Source organism: Eumetopias jubatus, unplaced genomic scaffold (genome assembly GCF_037043125.1).
Source record: "Eumetopias jubatus isolate StellerSeaLion01/CBP00866 unplaced genomic scaffold, mEumJub1_p1.0 scaffold_2, whole genome shotgun sequence".
Classification (NCBI taxonomy): domain Eukaryota; kingdom Metazoa; phylum Chordata; class Mammalia; order Carnivora; family Otariidae; genus Eumetopias; species Eumetopias jubatus.
The window spans coordinates 129,601,874-129,624,311 of NW_028274808.1; the positions used below are offsets into that span (position 1 = coordinate 129,601,874).

The 22,438-nt window shown below is 36.5% G+C and overlaps 1 protein-coding gene across 2 annotated transcripts in view; it reads right to left on the reverse strand.

The window, feature by feature from the left end:
* Window positions 1-2,354: 2,354 nt before the first annotated feature.
* MMRN1 (multimerin 1) overlaps window positions 2,355-22,438 on the reverse strand; it is a 67,549-nt gene continuing 47,465 nt past the window's right edge. For both annotated transcript variants that reach the window (XM_028117817.1, XM_028117816.1), the window contains exons 7-9: window positions 17,376-19,364; window positions 4,432-4,584; window positions 2,355-3,207 (exon numbers count right to left, since the gene is read on the reverse strand). In XM_028117817.1, the coding sequence (XP_027973618.1) occupies window positions 2,786-3,207; window positions 4,432-4,584; window positions 17,376-19,364 (2,564 nt within the window). In that variant the 3' untranslated portion in view covers window positions 2,355-2,785. The remainder of the gene's footprint in view (window positions 3,208-4,431; window positions 4,585-17,375; window positions 19,365-22,438) is intronic.

Sequence of the window (22,438 nt, forward strand, 5' to 3'; positions counted from 1 at the left end):
GCCCCTATTCTGCTAACATTAGAGTACATTGCAATCATTGGAATCTATGTTGAAAGTATGTTTGTAAGACAAAAATTCTGTTTAATCTATGAGTACTTGAAAATATAAAAACATCTTAGATTGTGATGCAATTTTAGGCAGGGACTAAAGAAACTATCAAAACTTTCCAAATATTTTTGAAAATGACACATTTACACATAACAGAATAGAAGTTGCGAGTCACTAAGCCTCCACTTGTCCGTATCTAGCTCACACAATTTCCTGGTAGCCTGAGTCTATTACTGCGTGAGCCTCTGTGAGCTATTTTGGCTCAACATGAGATATTCTGATGGGTAATACTAAAGTTAATAATACTAAATTGCATACTTGAAAGTTGCTAAGAGAGTAATTCTTAAAAGTTCTCATCACTAAAAACCAATATATTATAGCTATGTGAGGTGATGAATGTTAACTAAACATTCAATTATATCTCAATTAAAAAAAATTCACTCCATACTTTTCTGCAGGGTTGGCCAAGTTTTATCAAGCTACAGTTTGATATCTTCTCTTACAAAATTGTTATGAGTTTCATACATGTTGTTGGAGTTAATTCCTTTTTATGGCTTGGCGTCAACTGTATGCATATACTAGAGTTTGCTTAACCATTCATCTGTTGCTGGACATGTAGATGGTACCTAGTTTTTGACTATCACAAATAAAGCTCCCATGAACATTCACGTACAAGTCTTTGTATGGACATATGCTTTCAAGTTTTGGCAAATCTGAAATCTTTTCAAGCTTCCATTATAAGAACATACCATTTTCATCTTCTAGATTGGCAATATTTAAAAAACTGTGTATTTTGATGAGGGTGTATAGCGGATAAAGAACACTCTTTCACAAGCAAAATGGGACTACGGATTGGCACAAACTTTTCAAGGGTAATTTGATAGAACTTATCAAAATGAAAAAAATATGCTTATCCTTTATTCCAGAAACTCCTCATAATTTGCTGCAATTACCCTCTGTGTGCCTCAGTTTCTCAGCAGTAGAAAGAGGATGATAATACATAACATATATCTCATTGGTTCAATAGGTAATTCATAGGACTATAGTGAACATTCAATAAATTAATTCATGAAAAATGTTTGTCATGTCAAAATTCTTTTTCATTATTATTTTCACTATCACTTATAGGAAGCTATTCTTCAGAAATACTTTATCAAATATGGAAGAAATGTACATTTAAGGGGTTCACTACAACAATATTGTTATAATAAAACACTATAAACAATCTAAAGATACTATTACATAAATTGTGGTAGATCTGTTGGAGGCAATATAGACAAGGTGTGACAGGCAACCCAGGAGGAGATCTGGCCTGGTTCTAAATCCTGACTCAGTCCTTGCTAGTCGTGGAGTTTGATCCATTCCTTAATCTATCTCTCAGTGTCTCAGTTTCTTCAACTGTAAAAATGATAATACTAATACCCACTTTATATGAGTTTTTGTGCAGAATCAGTAAGACGTTATAGGTAAGTTCCTTAGAAGAGAATCAGGACAGAGGCGCCTGGGTGGCTCAGTCAGTTAAGCGTCTGCCTTTGGCTCAGGTCATGATCCCAGGGTCCTGGGATCGAGCCCCGTGTTGGGCTCCTTGCTCAGTGGGGAGCCTGCTTCTCCCTCTCCCGCTCCCCCTGCTTGTGTTCCCTCTCTCTCTGTGTCTCTCTCTGTCAAATAAATAAATAAAATCTTAAAAAAAAGAGAGAGAATCAGGACATAATGGACATTCCACAAATCGTAGCATTAGTTTGGAAGGTTATATGGCCTTTATAAGAATATGAGCAGGCCCACATGTGCTTCCATAGAAGGATGCTCATTAGAGGAAGCCTTTATTTTTTTTCCCTGTAGATATTGTATAATGGGTGCAGGTAAAGGATCCACTTATATATGCTTAGACATGATGTTCAACCATTTGTCAATTATTACTTTAACCTCTTATTATAGACAGAGAAAAATAGTTAAGCATATTTCAAGTTTCAAATACAACTTTCTTAATTTTGATTACAAATGAAAAATTTTTTTAAAGATTTTATTTATTTATTTGACAAAGACATAGCGAGAGAGGGAACATAAGCAGGGGGAGTGGGAGAGGGAGAAGCAGGCTTCCCTCTGAGCAGGGAGCCCGATGCAGGGCTCAATCGCAGGACCCTGGGATCATGACCTGAGCCGAAGGCAGACGCTTAACGACTGAGCCCACCCAGGCGCCCCTACAAATGAAAATTTTAACATATAAAATTGATCAACACAATAGTGAAGAGTAAAAATCAAAGTTAAAAAACAAACAAACAAAACAACAACAACACTTCTTGGTCTTTGAGTAATTTATTTGAATTGTGAATTTAGGAAATATATGTTATATATTTATATATATAGTGAATAACAAGAGGTAAGCATTTTATTGGAAAGATTACTGTGACCGACAAAACTGAATGATTGCCATTTAATCGATTACCTTAACGTTAAAATGACTTAAGACGAGAGAATAAGAACTGTTATGTTAACAAATGCACTTCACTTTCTCTGCCACTAAATCACTTTAGGAGCAAGAACTTCTTTGTATACAGGTTATCCAAAAGATACTCAAATAATCTTATGACATAAACAAACTTACAGCCTTCCTCAGATTAAAAAAGCTGATTTTCATTTCATGTTAGAAAAGCCCAAAACAGAGCAGATGTGCAGGCAAAGACAAATAAAAACACTGGCTCCTTCTCAGTAAAGGTGATAGTCTGTCTTTCACACTAATTTATGTGCGGTATAACAAGTAACCACTAAATGTCGTAGCAGGGGGAAATTTGGCGGGAATTGTTCCTTTTACAAGTCGCAACCACACTTCCTGCCCATAATTTAATTCTAACAAAGCATCCCCAGTTAAAACCCTGTCGCAGTGTATTTCACCGTTAACATTCTCAGATTCAAACGCAAGCTTGTCTCTTCCATCAACCACTAAAAATCCAGAGATATGGGCACTAAATGACTCAATGGTGTACTTAAACACATAGACCCCAAGATAAGGAATTCTGAATTTTCCAGTTCTTGGAGTATACGAAGCTCCATAATTGATGTCCAAATTATTAAATAGGATAGGACCGGGCGTCGTCATTCCATATGTGTGAGATGCAAAAAAGGCCACCATCGGTGCATATCTGTAAGATCCTTTGGAAAAATCTGTTAGAGGAAAAAAATGGAGTCAGTTTTCATGTTTGTTTTTTTTAATCATGTTTTGTCTTTCCTCATTTCTTTATCATTTTATCTCAGTTATAAAAAGGGGTAGCAGAAGAAACAAAGGTCATTCATCAGATTTTTAACAAGGGTATAAATGTCTGGATGCTTGTCTCTTCTCTTGGCTGAATTACCTGAAATCATTTGCTCTCTGTGAGCCTCAGTTTCTCCATTCAGATCAAGATAGAATGGTAATAGCGCTTGATATATCCCTCATAGAAATGCCTCAAAGATTAATTTGCATGTTGCTTTGATCTCTCCAGAGATAAAGGAATTCAAAGCACTCTATGATTATTATGGTATGCCAAAATGTTTTAAAGCCCCTTGAAGGAATTGAAGCTGACATGATATAGAAACAATTTTTCCAGCACCTTGTCAGTTTCTAGAGGGTAAAACGGAAACCAAACGAAGTCATATGCACTATAAAGAAGTAGACAAAAGCAATTTTCTATGTAATTAATGCCAAACGTACTTACAAAGGCTGAGATTCAAATAATAGTCTAAAAAATTTACTCTTTGTTATGCAGCATATTATTAAGAAAAGCCTGATTTGAAATTTGTTTTTGCAGTCATTAAAAGAAAATATATTTTAAATGTTGCACAAATTTTTTATATAAAAATCAGAAATGGTACACTCTTGAAGTTAATTTATAACAAACAATACTTATGAAGGTAAATGGACAAAAAAGGCATTTTGTTCTACTCAATACATTTGAGCATGTTCTAACAGTCCTCACCCAGTCAAAATGACATTATTAGCTTACCCTTTAAGGAAGACAGGCTGCCAATTACTTTTTAAAACTTCATTTAAGTGATCATATGTGATATGAATCAAAGGTATATTTCTTTATCAACTTGTTTGAGGAGAAAGAGTTTATACCAATCAGATATATGCATCTGTATTTTCTTTTGAGATGCCCAGGAAAAGAAAAAGATTGCCTCTGTCATATCAATATTGAAAGTGTCCACAAGTGTACATCAATATGGATTTACCTGGCCGACATTTCCACTTGTAAATCATGTACGTACTCAGTAACCTTCAGAAGTAAAAGGAATTAATCCTCACATGAGTCCAGATTACTCCGGTTTAAATATTCATTGGTAAATACTTTCAAGTAGTGTTTTTGTTTACAATAGCGAGCGAATCCAAGGACGCATGCGCGTTCATACCTGGCGCCAACGAGTTTTCTTGCACCAGCTTGACGGTGCAATTGTCACCCGTGAAAGGGTGTCGGCAAGCGCAGACAGAGTTCCCTCTTGCATTTATACACGTGCCCCCGTTCTGGCACGGGGACCTGCTACAGTCTGAATACTCCTCTGTTACTGAAAAAGAATCAAGATAAAAGAGGGTCAAAGTGAACAATTTTCTCGTTGATCTTGTAGTTTGCGGCAGAATGGGAAAAAAACACTGAAGGAGAAATAAGAAAAATGGGTCCCTGGGCCCAGGCTGGCCGCCAGTGTAGTCACAGGACTTCATACAAGCCTCTTAAGTCTCTGAGCTCCTTTTACGGCTTCTTGGACGTGGGGATTATTCTGTGACAAAGTGGGGATAATCCATTCTACTTCTTTGTGTGAAAATGTCAAGATTTTGGTCAACTGTAGAACAGAATAGGGTACCTGGACACATTTATATATATTTGGAAGTGACACATGATAAAGGTAATATTTCAAATCAGAGAAGAAAATGTCTATTCAATATATGGTGCTACTATAATTGAATATTCATAAAAACATACTTTCCACATGTACAAAAATACTAAAGGTCAAAAAACCCAACAACCTATATGACGGTATTATAACCAAGTAAAAGGAATATCTTTATAGAGCTTTAAAATTTTGGAGAATTCAGAGCAAAACAAAACAAAACAAAAAATCCAAAAGCCGTAAGAGAAAAATCCTGATATTTGACCACCTAAGAATTAAAAACATTTTTGCAACAGAAGTCACCATTATCAGGTTCAAAGACAAGTAACAGATTAAGAGAAAAATGATTTCTCAGACACAAAGATCTAATGGATAATATCCATAACATGAAAAGTTCTGACCAATCTAAAAGGTTGTGGGGGAAAAAAAGTGAAAAATGAGCAAATGATATGAATGGGCCAATTACCGAATGAAAACTGCAAAAGTTCATTAAAATTTTTAAAGCTTATTCAACCTCACTACTAATTAAGGAATAATGAATTTTCACCACCAACATTTTTATATCAGGTGCCAACATTCTAAAAGATAGAAAATATTCAGTCATGAGGAAAATGGGCATTCTCATATAATGTTGGTTAGAGCTTAAATTGTTAGAACCTCTGAATGAACAATTTAACCATATTTATCAGAATTAAAAAGGTTCATTTGCTCAAAGCCAGAAATTTTTCCTGGCAGAATATATACTCCAGAGACACTTGCTTATGTATACAAAGAGAACTGTTAAAAAATGTTCTGTATGGCATAATTTGCATTAGTGAAAAATTGTCAGACACCTAAATGACCATTTCATTGTTAAATAAATTATAGGTATCTTTTCCCTAAGGAATATTAGACAGCAGTTAAAGAGTAAGATAGATCCCCCGACACATTTGATTTACTGAAGGCGGAAAGCTCCAGTTCACACATTAGATATGGAATAATTTCAATTATTTAGAAAACCTCAAATTATGAATATGGTTATAAACATAATAGATAATTATGTAAACAGAGAAAAGGTTGAGGAAAGAATATACATTGCTGGCCACGGTTACCGCCATGGCGCCACCTTGTGACAAAAGTGTAAACAGTTTACAATTCACTCATTTCAAATCCTGATTGTTGGTTTTTTTTTAAAGATTTTATTTATTTGACAGAGAGACACACAGCGAGAGAGGGAACACAAGCAGGGGGAGTGGGAGAGGGAGAAGCAGGCTTCCTGCGGAGCAGGGAGCCCGATGCGGGGCTGGATCCCAGGACCCTGGGATCATGACCTGAGCCAAAGGCAGACGCTTAATGACTGAGCCACCCAGGCGCCCCTCAAATCCTGATTGTTGGTGATATTTAAATTTAGGGTTGTTTGGTTTAACATTTTTCTCAAGAAGTGAGATCTGTAAATGTTTTATATACATTATGCTTCATATTTGAATAATTCAAATTCACATAAACTGTGACCAAACTACATGCCTGTATTGGAATTTTTTTGCAAAGAAGATACATATTACTTATGCAATTAGAAATTGGTTTGCCTTATTTTGATGTATTCTCTGCAATATTCCATAAACGATTTTGCTCACTAAGGTACATATGGAAAATATTACATATATGCAATATCTTTTCGAAAGTATTTCAAACTGGCCTACATTTCTTTAACATCTTTTCTCAACCAGGTGAATAGGTTCTTAAACCCATCTATTTACTGTTAGCTATCATTCTAAAACCTAGCCCATTACTTCCTAGTTTTAAAAACTTCAGTGATTCTTTATGACCTATAGAAATGTGAATTCTTGATGTCAAAGCACTGGTTTCATTTGTTTTCACATTTTCTGAATCTAGCACAGTGACTGACTCACAGGGTGGTGTTCAATTACTGTGTTTCACTAAGAATGAATCAACTGTGCAGAGGAGCTGGGGGGACACTGAATTATTTATGCAATCTGACTAGCTCTATAATTCTTATTTTCCCAGGTGGGAGAATGCACTCTCACCTGGAGACTCTGCCCCTGCAAGAATCAGGGATCAAACAGAAATGTACTTTTTTTGTATTGCTATTGGCTCTACTGTGATTCTATACGACCAGGGCCTTTGCCTTCCATTTAATGTCTAGGATGCACCTTTCATTTTTCTCCTCTGTCTATTCCCTTACGTCTAGGAATGGGGTGTTTCCTTGTTCCCTTTGAGTCGTTTCAGAGGATGCCATTTTGCCCTTTATTCCGATTTCTTTGCAGGGTCATTCATCTGGAGGAAGGTTCACTTGAGTTTGCTTGGAGCCTGCTATCTCCTATCACTGTAGTAGCTCGAATTTGCTGAGAATACACTTGGTTTGCCCACTGGGGCCTCTCTCATGTTCCCCCTGAATTCCTGTTCAGGGTACCTCATACACTGGTCTGCACCTGCTTCTGTCACTTGTGTTTTAAGTTCCTTTCTTGCCTTCTTTGATATTTTTGATATCTCTGGTCTCCAAGTCCCCACCTAAATAACTCACATTATGATACATAAAATTATGCCCATGGCTCCCAGAAATGGATATATTAGGAATAGACTCTAATTAGAGCAGGCTACAGTAACAATCACCAGTTATGCTCTTATACTGAAATGAAATGACCTTAAACTTCTGTTAATGTTATATAAGCATGAAGTGCTCATGGTCTATTTTTGCATCTGTATTACATTGTGTCATAACAGGCCTTCTATGCCCTGATGTCACTGAAATTACCTAAAATCTCATATTTATTTAATTCATTTTAGCATGAATTTGCAATTATTACCAAGAAATACATTTATATTATAGGATTTATCATCTGTCCATAGAAACTTCGTTTTAATTCTGCATACTATGTTTTAATGAACTCTCCCAGCTTCATCATTTCCAAATTTACGTTTTATGTGTTCATCCAAGTCATTGATAAAAACACTTAATGCATCAGTGTTGAGCACAGAGCTTTATAACAACTGAGACTGATTGGCATTGATTTATCAAATTGAAACTATTTACATTTTAATATACAATCAGCTAAAATCTACTTTTGTACATCATCCAACTTATATTTTTTACTTTATTACTAAAATACTTAAAAAATGGTTAGGTACCTTTATAAGTTCCTGTACATATTTGTGCTCAAAAGGCAATTTTTTCTTGAATTAACAAAAATCAGACCCCCCCAAAAAGCATCATTTTCTTCCTGACCCCCCAAAAAGCATCATTTTCTTTTTGAAATCTTCTCTCATCCCCGTCAATAGAATTAATTACGTTAATTCTCTTAATTATGGTCAGATGCTCAGAAGTTCTCTTGTTGAACTTATCACACTCCACTGTAATTGCTCCCATGTCCTGACTGCCAATTAGATTGTGAGCTTTCGTGAAGTCAGGGCTCGGGTCCTCTACTACACTTTGAGTCATTACTAACTAGCAGAGTGCCTGACATACCAAGTGCGGAAACGTCTTCTTAAAGATGAATAAACCAGCACGGGGTGATGTACGGAACTGCCGAATCACTATATTGTACATCTGAAACTAATACTGTATGTTAACTACCTGGAGTCAAAATAAAAACTTAAAAAAAATAAAGGTGAATAAGCAAATTAGTGAAAGATTGAGTAGATGACAACATTTTTAATCCAACACTCTATCCCTTCTCCACAGTTCTCAAAGACCAGGTAGAGTTTGATGCTATGATGTCATCAGCACGTTTTTTCTAGAGACATGGAATCATCTCAAGCAAACTTTCCCCAGCTTCTCTCCTACCATGGGCTTCAGTAACTCTTAAACTCTTTCCAGCCCATTTATTTTCTTTGGTAGAGGTTGGTGCAATTAGTTGAACAGTCCTGCCAATTCAACATTCTACTATCTTGTGCAAATGGCATAACTAATCTTTCAATATTCATTTCCCTGCTCTGAACATGACTAAAATTCCTTTGCCATTGTGTTGGAATGTTTCATAAGCTTCAATTTGTTCTGGTCTGTTCTTTCTGGACCCTAATATGTGCTCAAGTTACACTTTCCTATTAATCCTACTTCTATATTTCATAAATGTTCATGTTAAATTTGAACTGATTGGAGAGCTCCTTACATTTTCAAAAGCACTCTGCCTTTGCTAATATTTGCCATTCTTTATTATAATTATTTGCGTAATGTGCAAGGTCCATGAGAAGAGGGAGTGTGTTGAATTTACCACTCTGTCCACTTAATCTTTCTCAGGGCTCATTCAACACTCACTCAATAGGTATTTAATGGATAAAATAAAGCAGCATATTATATGGGTGTCTTCTCCTCCATTCTTATTTTTATGTTGGCTTTTCATAATGTTTTACATATTTTATTTTATTTGGTATTTTCATTGCTTAGTCCTGCTTTATCATCAACATCTTATTTTTTCTTTCTTTATTTTTAACAATAACATTGCAGAGTGCAGATAACCCTGATCTCTGCTTGGAGCAGAATGGAGTTTCCAACAGATTAGTGAGGAAACCTAGCATTGCCTCTGGGCCAGTTTGTCATACACAGAGAAATGCATTATGTACAAATCCACTACACAACTTTGCTCAAGGTAACATGTCCACACATTAGGACTTTATTTGTCATCCCAATTCCAATGCTCTCTAAAATGATTCCTTCCACTTATGGGTACATTAACATTTAGCACTATGCTGTGTCTCCATTTATCAAAATTGTTCCTATCAAATAAGGTTTATCCTTCCATTGTTCTAAAAATACTCCATATGTTCCTTTCCAACAACTTTAAGAAATGTGAATATTTATTTGTTTACATGAAATTTCCAAATTCATTGTTCTAATTACTCATATTTTGTCCATTGGTATAGAGATGGATGGAAATATTGTTTCCAGCCATCTTTACTATTTTTCCTTCATAGTATGTTTTTATTTTTGTTCTTTTTAAACACATCTGTTGGTCTTGATACTGTTTCTGGGGTCTTTTTTCTCAGTCCTTCAAATATAATTTTAAAGCTCATTTAATCATATCAGATGTATTATCCCTGTCCCAAATAACCTTTGTCATTAAATTATCATTCATCTTAAGTCATGACCTAGGAAATTAAATGTTTTTATTTGATATTACCAACTTTATTCACCTTTTTCTTAAAAGTCATAACTTTTAATCAAAAGCACTATTTGAAAAATGACAAATACATTAAAATATGTTCAAATCATTAGTCATCGGGAAAATGCAAAAGAAAGTCACAGATACAACTAAATGTTATTCAACATAAACATAGATGAATAGTTCCAATTAAACCTATAATAAAATACTTATTATTTCTTTTCAGAGTCACTTTTAAGCTGTGCATAGTAAAATTGGCAATTAAAACCTTAAAGCATGTTTGTCAAACTTAATGTTGTAAAAATTTGGTACAGCTGTTATTTTTATGCTTCAATGTTTTGTCAAGATGTAACTCAGACCACTGTGCAATAAGTTCACGATATGTGATTTAATAATCCCTACACTTTCCTTTTCATGTTTGATAACCAATATGACAGAAAATAATACCACATGGGCAATTCTGAATTTATAGTGTTTTCGATGACCAGTAGAAAGACATCTATTCGTTGTATTTAATTATAGATCAGCTAGTAATCAAATTTGGTTTCAACTCTTGGGTGCCAAAGAAATAGTCTATTGTTGAGAAATAGCTTCTGTGATTCTTGTTAGAGAACGAACCCAGGCACGTGCAGTGTCTGTGTAAATGGGCCCTGGTATTCTGTCCCATTTCCTGTTTTGGTCAGACCATGTGTTATAAACTTTGGTTCAAATGCAAGTGTCAAACACATGGGCTCCTGCCTGCTCACCTTAGACATCATGGCCATTTTATAGCATGCCAAGGTGCAGGAAGGGGCTGTCAATTTTGTCAGCATCCTCTCCTCAACGGTCTTCCTTCCATCAGAAGGAGAATTACATAGAAAGCTGGGGAGTCATTTCTTCTCCCAGGGAACGAGAAACGAAAATCGTTCATTTAATTCTTCTTCGACACTGGTAGGTTTTATTGATACCAACTAGGGAGACTATCCCCAGTGGATAGGCTTGCTAATCAATTGTGACACAAAGAATACCTTTAAGATCATGAACAGAAAAGAATTCATCGAGCAGGCCTGAGACTGCTATCTTTAGAAAGGCCTGCCTGCCAGGTTTTGCCCTTAGCCCACATCTGGGCTTTTGGTTTCTTGCCACTTCCTAATTGTAAGTGTCATTCACTGTGCCCCGACTATTTGTACAAACAGTATGGTTATGCTGAACATCTGCCTTCCTTCTGAGAGTCCAGAGTTTCGGTAAGTACTAGGCAGAGGGTGCCAACATAACCAGTCCTGTTATGGACTGAGTATTTGTGTCCACTCAAAATTCATATGTTGAAATCCTGACCCCCAATCTGATGACACTGGTAGGTAGGGACGTTGGGGGGTGACTAGGTCATGAGGGTGGAGTCCCCATGAATGGGAGTAGTGTTTTTTTTTTTCAAGAGACCCCAGAGAGCTCTCTCACTCCTTCCCTTTCTGCCACATGAGAATACAAGGAGTTGACAGTCTGTATCCTGCAGAAGGGTTCTCACCAGAATCCAACCAGGATGGCCTGATGTGAGACTTCCAGCCTCCAGAACTGTGAGAAATAAATTTCTAGTTTATAAGCCACCCAGTCTATGGTACTCTGTTAGAGTAGTCTGAATTGACTAAGACAAGCCCCAGTAAAACCCCTGGGTGCTGACTATCTGATGGACTTCTCTGGACAGAAATACTGCATGTGTGTGTGACTAGAGAAAAGAGTGCACATAAGCATGTCCCCTTCTTGGACAGAGTGAGCATTAGAGAGCTTGCACATAGATTTCTCCAGACTAGGCCTGTATCATTTCCCCCCACAATCCTTTCATGTATCTTTTCATCAAAGTAAACACTAGCTGTGTGCCTCACTCTATGCTGAGTTCCAGGAGTACCGCTAGCAGATCACCAAACTCGTGTGTGCTTTTGGGGACCTTATAAAACACACCACAAATTCTAAATTCAAGCCGTTATCCTTCAAAATTTAATTAGCTTAAAAGTCAACCATTTTGGACAGAAGTCAACTTATTAGTTATCTTGAGGTATATTTGAAAATGTTAATTTTTATAATATGGAAAAACATAGGAAGAGTAGACAACACCTTGGAAAAAGCCATTATTAAAATTCTTGCAGACATTTTTCAGCATTTATTGATACACATGCATTTTTGTGCAGCTAAGCCTTTACATTTTGTATCTTGTTCCTTGTGAGTTATCATTATATGATAGGCATAAGCTCACTTATAAACATGTTGAATTTAAAATGCAATGACTTATAAAGACAGGGAATGATGGGATACCTAAGTCTGTAAATTATGTTCATATGTGCAAATAATTTTATGTCAAATATTAAGTGAAAATATTAGAGAAAAACCATAAATGTTGGCTAGAGCTAAAAAAAAAAGCATCATAACTAATTTCATAATATACTATTTACAAGTCAGTCCATGATTCTCAAAGTAAACTTTTGAGGTGGATATATTATTCTATATTTTACATATGAGGAAAGCAAGTTTTAGGAAAATGAATGACTTGGTACAAACAAAAACGTTGCCAGGCAAGACCTGAACCTTGGTTTCCTGACTCCAAAATCAGTGCTCCTTAGTCATCATAAAGCCTCAATGCAGAGTCACAAAAATTAAAAATCGGTTTAAAATGGAATAAAACAGTGAAATATCCAGGCTCTTATTTTTTCTCTTTTAAATCACTTATACCCTCAGCAATGATAATTTTAAAAGAAGTTGTATTTGGTACACTACCAAGTCTTATGTGGAATGTAATCTTTCTTAAGAGGAGCGGTGAAAGGGGCAATTATGAATCAAAGAGGTTTATCATGAGAGTGAAGTATATCTGGTAAATATTGGGAATCCTGGTCACAATAAAAAGTCAATGGTCTCACGAGCATCAGGTGCTCGTCCTCAGTGATATTGTTGCTGATGCAGATGTGTTACGGCAGGACCGAGCTCTTCTCACAAGGCAAGCTGCCAAACCCTCTCTGCAGGGACAAGTCTGCCAATTGCTGTACAAACAAATCTTCAAAGATGAAATAAAACCCTCTTGGTGTCTATGGGAATATTGTTTAGACACAAATCAAATATTTAGTGATTCAATCGGAACAGCTTATCAGCACTGGCCTGGGAGGAATCATAATTAACATAACTGAATGTGGGGATTCCTAACGGGAAGTGATAGGGATCAGGACTCTGAATTTTGCCCTCCTACCGCATCAGTCAAAAAAGGATCTTGTGAGGAACTGATGGTCACTTCCAATGGCAACTGCCTCTCAGCCATATCACCGGAAAAATCCAAACTGAAAAGTAGCACCTTTACTTCCTGGTAAGTGCAGAAATGAATGGCAGTATTCAGATCCTCAAGAAGGAAAACTCCTTTGGAGTATCGATTCTGGCCATCTGCAATATTCAGATATGGCCAGACTCCGAGATAGATCTGATGCACTGAACAGAAGCAGAAGGAAGAGAAAGGCAGGTAAACATACTCCGCAATCTCTTTGAGTAGAGTAGTTGAGGACTGAGCCCTGAGTCCAACAGACCGAGAGTCGGGTTCCGTCACTAACTAGTTGCATGACCTTAAGCAGAAGAGGTCAGTTCATCTCTCTGAGGGTTAGTTTACTTATCCTCAAAATAACAATGATGATAGCTACTTCGTAAGTATTGTTAAATGAGCTAACGTATACAGTATAATTTGTACAACACCTGTGGTACAGCATTAATAAGTAGTATCCAATATTAGCTATTATAATCTTACTATTATTAGGCTTCAAAGGAAGTTATCAGTATTAAAATTAAGATTCAGTTTTATAAACTAAATTCATAGGGTTTTTCATTCTATTAACTGCCCTTGTTATTCTGCAAATGATAGTGGCTCTGATCTGAACAATATTGTTGTGAGATTCATAAGATGATGATAAATTACCTTCTGATGTTAGTTAATGTAGGGGAGCAATCTGGTTACATGGTATTTATAATATAATATAATAGTAAAGGTCAAAGGAAACCCAGCCAAATTTAGCCAGTGTGCCAGTGTGCCCCACCCCTGGTATGAAACAGGGTATCAAACAAAGTAGTTAATTGCAATTGGTTTATTCTTTTTTTTTTTTTTTTGAGAGAGAGAGAGAGAGAGAGAGAGAGAGCACAAGAGGGGGGAGGGGCAGAGGGAGACGGAAAGACAGACACCTAAGCAGGCTCTATGCCCAGCACGGAGCCCAAAGGGGTTTGATCTCACCACCCTGGGATCGTGACCTGAGCCGAAACCAAGAGTCAGGTGCTTAACTGACCGAGTCACCCAGGTGTACCACTGTTGGTTTATTCTTACAGGAGAACTTAGCCTGAGTCCACTGGTTGTATAGCCAAGCACAGACTTCACCAGCTCACTGTCCAATGAATGCCATCGGTTTTATGGCCCATAGAAGATGGCTTAATGAGCATGCCTATCTACACACCTACTAAAGGGGTGTTACACATTATGCTGCTGGTCCTACATAAAGTGAATATCCACCCAGTTCCTGAAATTAGGCCAATATATCTTTATTGTCCTAATGTTGTTGGCTATCTTTCCTGAAATAAAGAACTTTAAATTAATTATTAATTTTGGTAGATAGGCCTGTAAAAAATTCTACTTCCAGTAAATAAAGGAACAGGAAGCAATTTTATCAAGGCATCATGGGAAAAAAGAGAATGGGAACTAAGTTAATTATTAGCCCATTAAGTTCAATATTGAGTCAGCTGCTATTAATAATACTGCTACCCTCTCATTTCCCAAATTCAAAACTTTGAGTATTCTAGGTCTCTCCCTCCCCAAGTGCCATGCATTCAGGCCGCGAACAGCTCACGTTTTTTACAATAATGCACTCTGCAACATATTTCTACTAATGAGCGCAGCAAAATACCTCCACAATCCTATCACTTAAAAGGAAGAAACAGAGACCCAGAGAGGTGGACTTGCTTAAGGTTACAGAGAAATCACTGCAACAACTAGGACCAGAATCCTGATTTGTTCCTTGAATCATCGGTTTTTCCACTCTCCTGCTGTCTCCATTAATTTTACTTTCAGGGCGCCTGGGTGGCTCAGATGGTTGAGCATCTGCCTTCAGCTCAGGTCATGATCCCAGGGTCCTGGGATCGAGTCCCGCATCGGGCTCCCTGCTCCTTGGGCGCCTGCTTCTCCCTCTGCCTCTCTCTCTCTCTCTCTCTCTCTCCCTCTCTCTGTCTCTCGTGAATAAATAAATAAAATCTTTAAAAAAATTTTTTTTTACTTTCACAACAGGTTTCACATTTGTCCCCTCTGTTTCAACTTCCTCTTCCTTAGATCTGGCTCTTAATTGCTCCGCTAATACTCTCCTAACTGGTGTCTCTAATTTCATTCTTTGCAGTCGTGCTCTCTACTACTGCCAGCCTCACGCCTCTGAGATACAGTTCTTACCATACCCAACCCTCTGCTCCACATTTTCAAAGACCACTCTTACAAAACCTTGTCTAAATGCCTTAGTGTTATGATCTGAATGCATCCACCCAAAATTTATATGTTGAAATTCTTAAACCCCAAAGTTGGTGATATTAGGAGGTGGGGCCTTTGGGAGGTGGAGCCCTCATGAACAGGATCAGTGTTTTTTTAAAAAAGACCCCAGAAGAAGATATTTGCAAATGACACTAGAGACAAAGGGCTGGTATCCAAGATCTATAAAGAACTTCTCGAACTCAACACCCAAAAAACAAATAATCAAGTCAAAAAGTGGGCAGAAGACATGAAAAGACACTTCTCTGAAGAAGACATACAAATGGCTAACAGACACATGAAAAAATGTTCACCATCAATAGCCATCAGGGAAATTCAAATCAAAACCACACTGAGATACCACCTTACACCAGTTAGAATGGAAAAATTGACAAGGCAAGAAACAACAAATGCTGGAGAGGTTGTGGAGAAAGGGGAACCCTCTTACACTGTTGGTGGGAATGCAAGTTGGTACAGCCACTTTGGAAAACAGTGTGGAGGTACCTCAAAAAATTAAAAATAGAGCTACCCTATGACCCAGCAATTGCACTCCTGGGTATTTACCCCAAAGACACAGGTGTAGTGAAAAGAAGGGCCATATGCACCCCAGTGTTCATAGCACAATGTCTGCAACAGCCAAACTGTGGAAGGAGCCGAGATGCCCTTCAACAGATGAATGGATAAAGAAGATGTGGTCCATATATACAATGGAATATTACTGAGCCATCAGAAAGGATGAATACCCAGCTTTTACATCAACGTGGATGGGACTGGAGGAGATTATGCTAAGTGAAATAAGTCAAGCAGAGAAAGTCAATTATCATATGGTTTTACTTATTTGTGGAACATGAGGAATAGCACGGAGGACATTAGGAGAAGGAAGGGGAAAATGAGGGGAGCGGAATTGGAAGGAGAGATGAACCATGAGGGACTGGGGACTCTGAGAAACAAACTGAGGGTTCTAGAGGGGAGAGGGGAGGGGGGATGGGTTAGCCCGGTGATGGGTATTAAGGAGGGCACGTACTGCATGGAGCACTGGGTGTTATACGAAAACAATGGATCGTGGATCACTACATCAAAAACTAATGATGTATGATATGGTGAGTAACATAACATAATAAAATGTAAAAAATTAAAAAAAAAAGAAAAAAAATAAATAAAAAAGACCCCAGAGAGATCTCTCACACCTTCCACCTTGGGAGAACACAGCAAGAAGTCACCAGCTGTGACCCAGGAAGAGGGCTCTCACCAGAATTTGTCATGCTGACACTTTGAGCTTGGACTATCTAGCCTCCAAAACTGCAAGAAATACGTTTCTGTTATTTGGAAGCTACCCTGGTCTTTGGTATTTTGTTATAGTAGCCCGAATGGACTAAGACATTTAGCTTGGCATTCGTAGCTTGTTGTGATCTACGCAAATCAAATTCCTACTCCGATATGCATTCATTCATTCAGTAATTCAACAGATATTTACTGAGTTCCTATAGCACACAAGACATTTTGTCAGGTAATGCCAAAATGAATAAGACTTAGTCTGGTCATATTCAACCAGAAGCTGATTATCTAATAGCTTTCCTTAGTTACATATGAAAGCAAAAATGTTCTACAGGGGTAAATTTGATTGTATTACAGGGGTTTTGTCAGAAAAAAGTTAAGAAACATGTAGACAAATATTTATACTCTAAACACTTGATGCCTAATTTACATAGGATGGAATCAGATTCAAATGGTACATCAGTGATCTATGAATTACTTAACTATTTACCCAAGTTCAAGAAACTGCCTTTTATGTCTTATGGTCTTGATAAACCCCACAGATCTACTAAATACCCTTTAAATAGAAAGAGAGATTAAACACTATCATTTCAGCAATAGCTTACCAGGAACTAGAACGTTGTCTGTGTTTCTTTGGGACCGGCCTATCAGGACAGTGGTAAGATTCACTGCTGGTTTTTTAAGTGAACTGGGTTTCTTCAGCACTGGTTTTATTTGCTTCTGAGACTTGACAACACTGGCAAGACCACCAGACAGTGTTCGATTTATATACCAAGTTAAATTAGATATGGCAATTTGAGTTTTTATTTCAATTATTGATTCCACAAATTCTGTCAGACCTTTCTGAAGAAGCTGAATATCAGGTAGGGAACTTTCTATCTGCTTGGGTATGGTTGCATTCAGTTCTGAGATACGTGTAGAAGCATTATGACACATGATTAAAACATCAGACAGAGTTTTGTTAAGTGAAGTGAAGTGAACTGAGAGGTGAATGGATTTTGCTTCCAGCGCCTTAAATCTGGAAGTTAGTACGTGCAGTTGAAGAGCCTGGTCTCTCTCATTTGTAGTCGCACTGCCTTTTTTTAGTGAAACATAATAAGGTATGAGTGTCTTGGTCACTTTAGTCTCAATACCTTGCAACCTAGTTTCAAAATTTTTGGAAATCTTTGTGGCTGAGAGTATATTTTCCTCCAAATAACTCATATTTTGCTGGTATTTTATCAGTTGGGAAGTGGTTTCATTGAACATTTGATAAATCTTTTGAAAGCTGGACTGACTTAGTTTTTCATCCTTAGGAATATCTGCAAGGACCTTGGCAACTTGCAAAATAAAGTTGTATCTCTGATTGTCATTGACCAACATCTGAATGGAATCATTCAAGCGTTGGAATTGAGAAATAAATGTCAAAACAGTTTCCATATTTTGGGTACATGGATGATGGACTTCGGGATTATACTTTATTGTACTTAAAGTCTCTTTTAGCACATAGTTATCTTGAAGGAAATCAACGGCATTATTTATAATAATCATTGTCTTATTTAGGCCATCTTCCATTTCTAAGGCATATTCACTGATACGTCTGTCCAAGGCATCACTGCGACTCTGTACTTCATTCCTAAGTGAGTTGTGTCTTTTTGAAAGTTCTTTGATAAGAATACTTAGACTGTTGACAGCACTAGTCAGGTTTTCCACTTTTTTCCTTGTAGCTATTACTTCTTTTGGTGGTTCTTGTATCATTGTCTCTTTAAATGGTGCTGCCTGCTCAAGCAAGGGTTGAAGGATCTCCATATCATAAGTCAAGTCATTTAGCTGCTCATTCATTTTATCCATCTTATTGTCCATTGGAAAGAGAACGTCAGCCAGTGTTTGGTTTAAAACTTGTAAATTCTCTTCCGTGTCCTTAATTTGAAATTTAAAATCATTTCTGCACTTGGATAGCATGTCTTCACATTCACCCCTGATAGATTCTTTCTCTATCTCCAAAGCAATAGTGAGATTGTTAATCTTGCTGTCTTGGATGTGCAAATCATCAAACATTTGCAGCATCATCAAACCCTGCTTCTTTATATTCTCTTGTAGAGCAGACATGTGCTTAGTGACATTACTGCTAACTGATTCAGCAGTTGGAACACTCCTCTGATCTGATACTCGTTCAGTTGATAAAAGCTGCTCGTGAACTTCCTTCATTTTAGAAAGAGTCTTGTTGAGGGATTCATAATACAAAATGCTCCGTGAATGTTCCTGTTCTAAAGCACCTTCTAAATGAGCTTGCTTTGCTTCTAGTTCTTTAATAGGCTTTTCACATGTAAAGGTCATTTCTTGCCTTATATTCACAATGTGATTTTTTAGATCTAGTACATCAGTCAAAGTGGGCCTGTTTTCTTGCATTAAAAAAGAGTTTTGCTGGACTGCTATTGAAACCACAGATTCATTAACTTGATGAATTGTTTGTCTGGTGTTTTCAAGGTCCTCTGATAATCTTGATACAGTCTTGAAGAGTTGTGCTATAGTCTCTTGCATGTCATTCTGAAAAATTTTAAATTGCTCTCTTACTATGTTCTTTACCAGATCATTAATGCTTTTGGATTTTAGACCTAGAGAAGGAAATATTAAACAATAAATGACATATGATTTTAATTATGTAAACTTATGATATCTCTAAAAAGATAAAAAGTTTGAGACTAAGCACTAATAACCCATAGTAATAAAAATACTTCTTCACTACACTTACTTATGGAACTTTAAAAATCACTATAGTTCATAGACGGTGATTACATTCTTAACTGATAAGTCTGAGGGGAGCAATCAATTGTGGTGAAGAACATACCAAAAGCATAAACAAAAGACATGAAGGAACTGATACTGATTTCAGTTAATAGAGCCTCGTATGTTATGATTCTAAGTCTACTCTTACTCTGGTATGAAAATAAATGGCCTTGGGCTTTCCAGCTCAGTAAATAATACCTGGTATTATCTCAGGACTATGTTATTAGGTTGCTAGTAATTAGGTTTCAGAGCTTGTGTTTTGAGCTCATAAAAACTAACAAACTGATGGCAAAGAAGAAATTTAATGAGATTCCCAAATGAGGAACAATATAAAGTAATGGTCACAAGATTCAACAATAGTTTATATCAACAGTAAAATAATAATGAGAGGTTTGGGGATCACAAAACAAAGTCAAATGAAAATAGGAATTCAAGATATACCTTGATTATCATAATATGACATTAATTCTTAACAAAAATAAGAGAAAACTTGCCACTAATGAAACACACATTAGTATTTCCAGTATTAGAAAGCATGGACTGATCATAAATCAGAATTATGGACAGCTCTAAAAGTAACATAAAAAAAATTAAAAAAAAGGAAAAGGGTCCTGAAGTACTCAAAACTCAGAACTATTCTGAAGAGGAAATTAGTATTTAAAAATGGAAAAAAAACAACCCACCAAACCTGTTACATACAAAAATAGAAAATGGGAAAAAATAAAACATATGCTTGAGGTGTATTTATAGTACATAGCTATGAAGCACATGTAAATGGAAGATAACTCCACTCAAATACAAACGGTAATGTTTGTAATGTAAAATACTGGCAACATACTACAAAGCATGTAGAACAGGAAGGTCTGCACAACTGTGATGTGACTTCTGGCTGTCATAAAGTCTATTTAAGAAAGATAATTGTAGAATAAAAATGTAGGGTCTCTACATGTCAGAAACAAGTTTTAAAAGGTATCTGAGATGCATGAGAGATTTACATAAAAAGTATGTGAAAGATCAATTATAGCAAATACAATGATGTATTGCTTGAGCATCTTGATATTAATCTGATACAGAGCTGTAAATGTTGTTTACATGAATAAATATTTCCCTGGAAATCCTATACCCTACCGGTCAATATTGCTAATTGATCTTTAGGGAATGGTATTTCCAGAGTAAAAAAAAAAAAAGTTTACATTTCTAAACATAGTGAAAACTGAAATACATTTAACAGGCCAAAAAATATAAGTAAGTGAAAATCAATCTGTATCTAATGGAAAAAATAATAGTAAAATGTAAAGTAAGTAGTAAAAATGTAAAGTATGGGAAGAGTAAACAATGACACAGCACCAAAGTACTAAGGAAAGGCTAAATTAATTAGATAAGTTTAAGTAATCGCAATTAAGATAAATTATACTGAAACAGTCCTGGCTTTTATATGTAATAGCATGAATAATTGCACCACAGGCTTTTAAAGTATTCTTATTTTCTAAATTTTACTTAGCATTTAACCGGTTACCCATTACACAACAAATCTTCATTGAGTGTATTTTATATGCTACACAGAGGGTAAAATTTGGAAAATCAGATTTCTGATACTAAAAATAGAATTATGTTAGCTTCACTGGGTGTAAGTTGCTACTCAATAGCAAAGTTATTTTTATTATACTTCCCACAAGATCATTTAGTCATTTCGTGTTAGTTAAAATGGTCTTAAATTTTCACAACTTGATGAAATACAATAAAATATTTAAATTTAGGGATCAGACCTTCTTGAAATTTATATCATTTTGGCCTTAAAGTGTTTTTCAAGATTGAAAAGGTAAAATAAAACTTAAGTGTAATTGAATTAACTAATTGTGGATAATAACAATAGCTGTTTAAATTCAGCCAACAAAAAATTATGTGATCTGGGGCACCTGGATGGCTCAGGCAGTTAAGTGTCTGACTCTTAGTTTTGGCTCAGGTTGTGATCTCAGCCCAGTGTTGGGCTCTGCGGTCAGCACAGAGTCGGCTTGAAATTCTTCCTCCCTCTCCCTCTGCCCCTTACCCCCCACTTGTGCTTGAGCAAGCATGTGCTAAATAAATAAATAAATAAATAAATAAATAAATAAATAAATAAATAAATAAATAAAATTTTTAAAGGAAAAAAACATGTGATTTGAAAATCAGAATAAGAATGATAGGTAAAAACACTGTAAATAGGTAAAGTGTAGTTCAGAGTCTGATCAAAGCAACTAGGAAAAAAATAAACAGTGAAAATGGAAACTAGGAGGTGCTTTAGCTATTATATATATTTTTTAATTAAGATTTTATTTATTTATTTGAGAGAGAGAGTGCCCATGAGCAGGTGGGAGGGGACGGGGAGAGGGAGAAGCAGGCTTCCCGCAGAGCAGGGAGCCCAACGCGGGGCTCAATCCCAGGACCCTGGGATCATGACCTGAGCTGAAGGCAGACGCTTAATGACTGAGCCACCCAGGCGCCCCTATATTTTAAATCTTAATGGAAAAATATACTGGGGAAAGGCTAAAATCACAGCAGCGTCTGAAAAGAAATCAGACTATTAGCTTTAAGAACAAATTATTGTTTCTGGAAAAGGAGCTTTTCAGATAACATTTCCATAATTTGTTGCTAAAACATTTTCTGCATAAGAATCTGATTTTGCAAAAATATGTCAAAGTGCTTTATGTCAATATCTGAGTGGGAACATACTTTTTAACTCTATTTGATTCTGTTTCATGTGACTCATGTGCTTCTACTTCCTAAAAAAAGAGGACACTGTGGTGACTTAACAGACAGGTATGAGATCAGATATGCTGGCAGGCCCCTCTGTGGTTGTGAATGTAGGTGCCTCCTAAGGAATTGGGACATTTGATGTTGAACAGTTTCTGTGGCTACTAGTGGA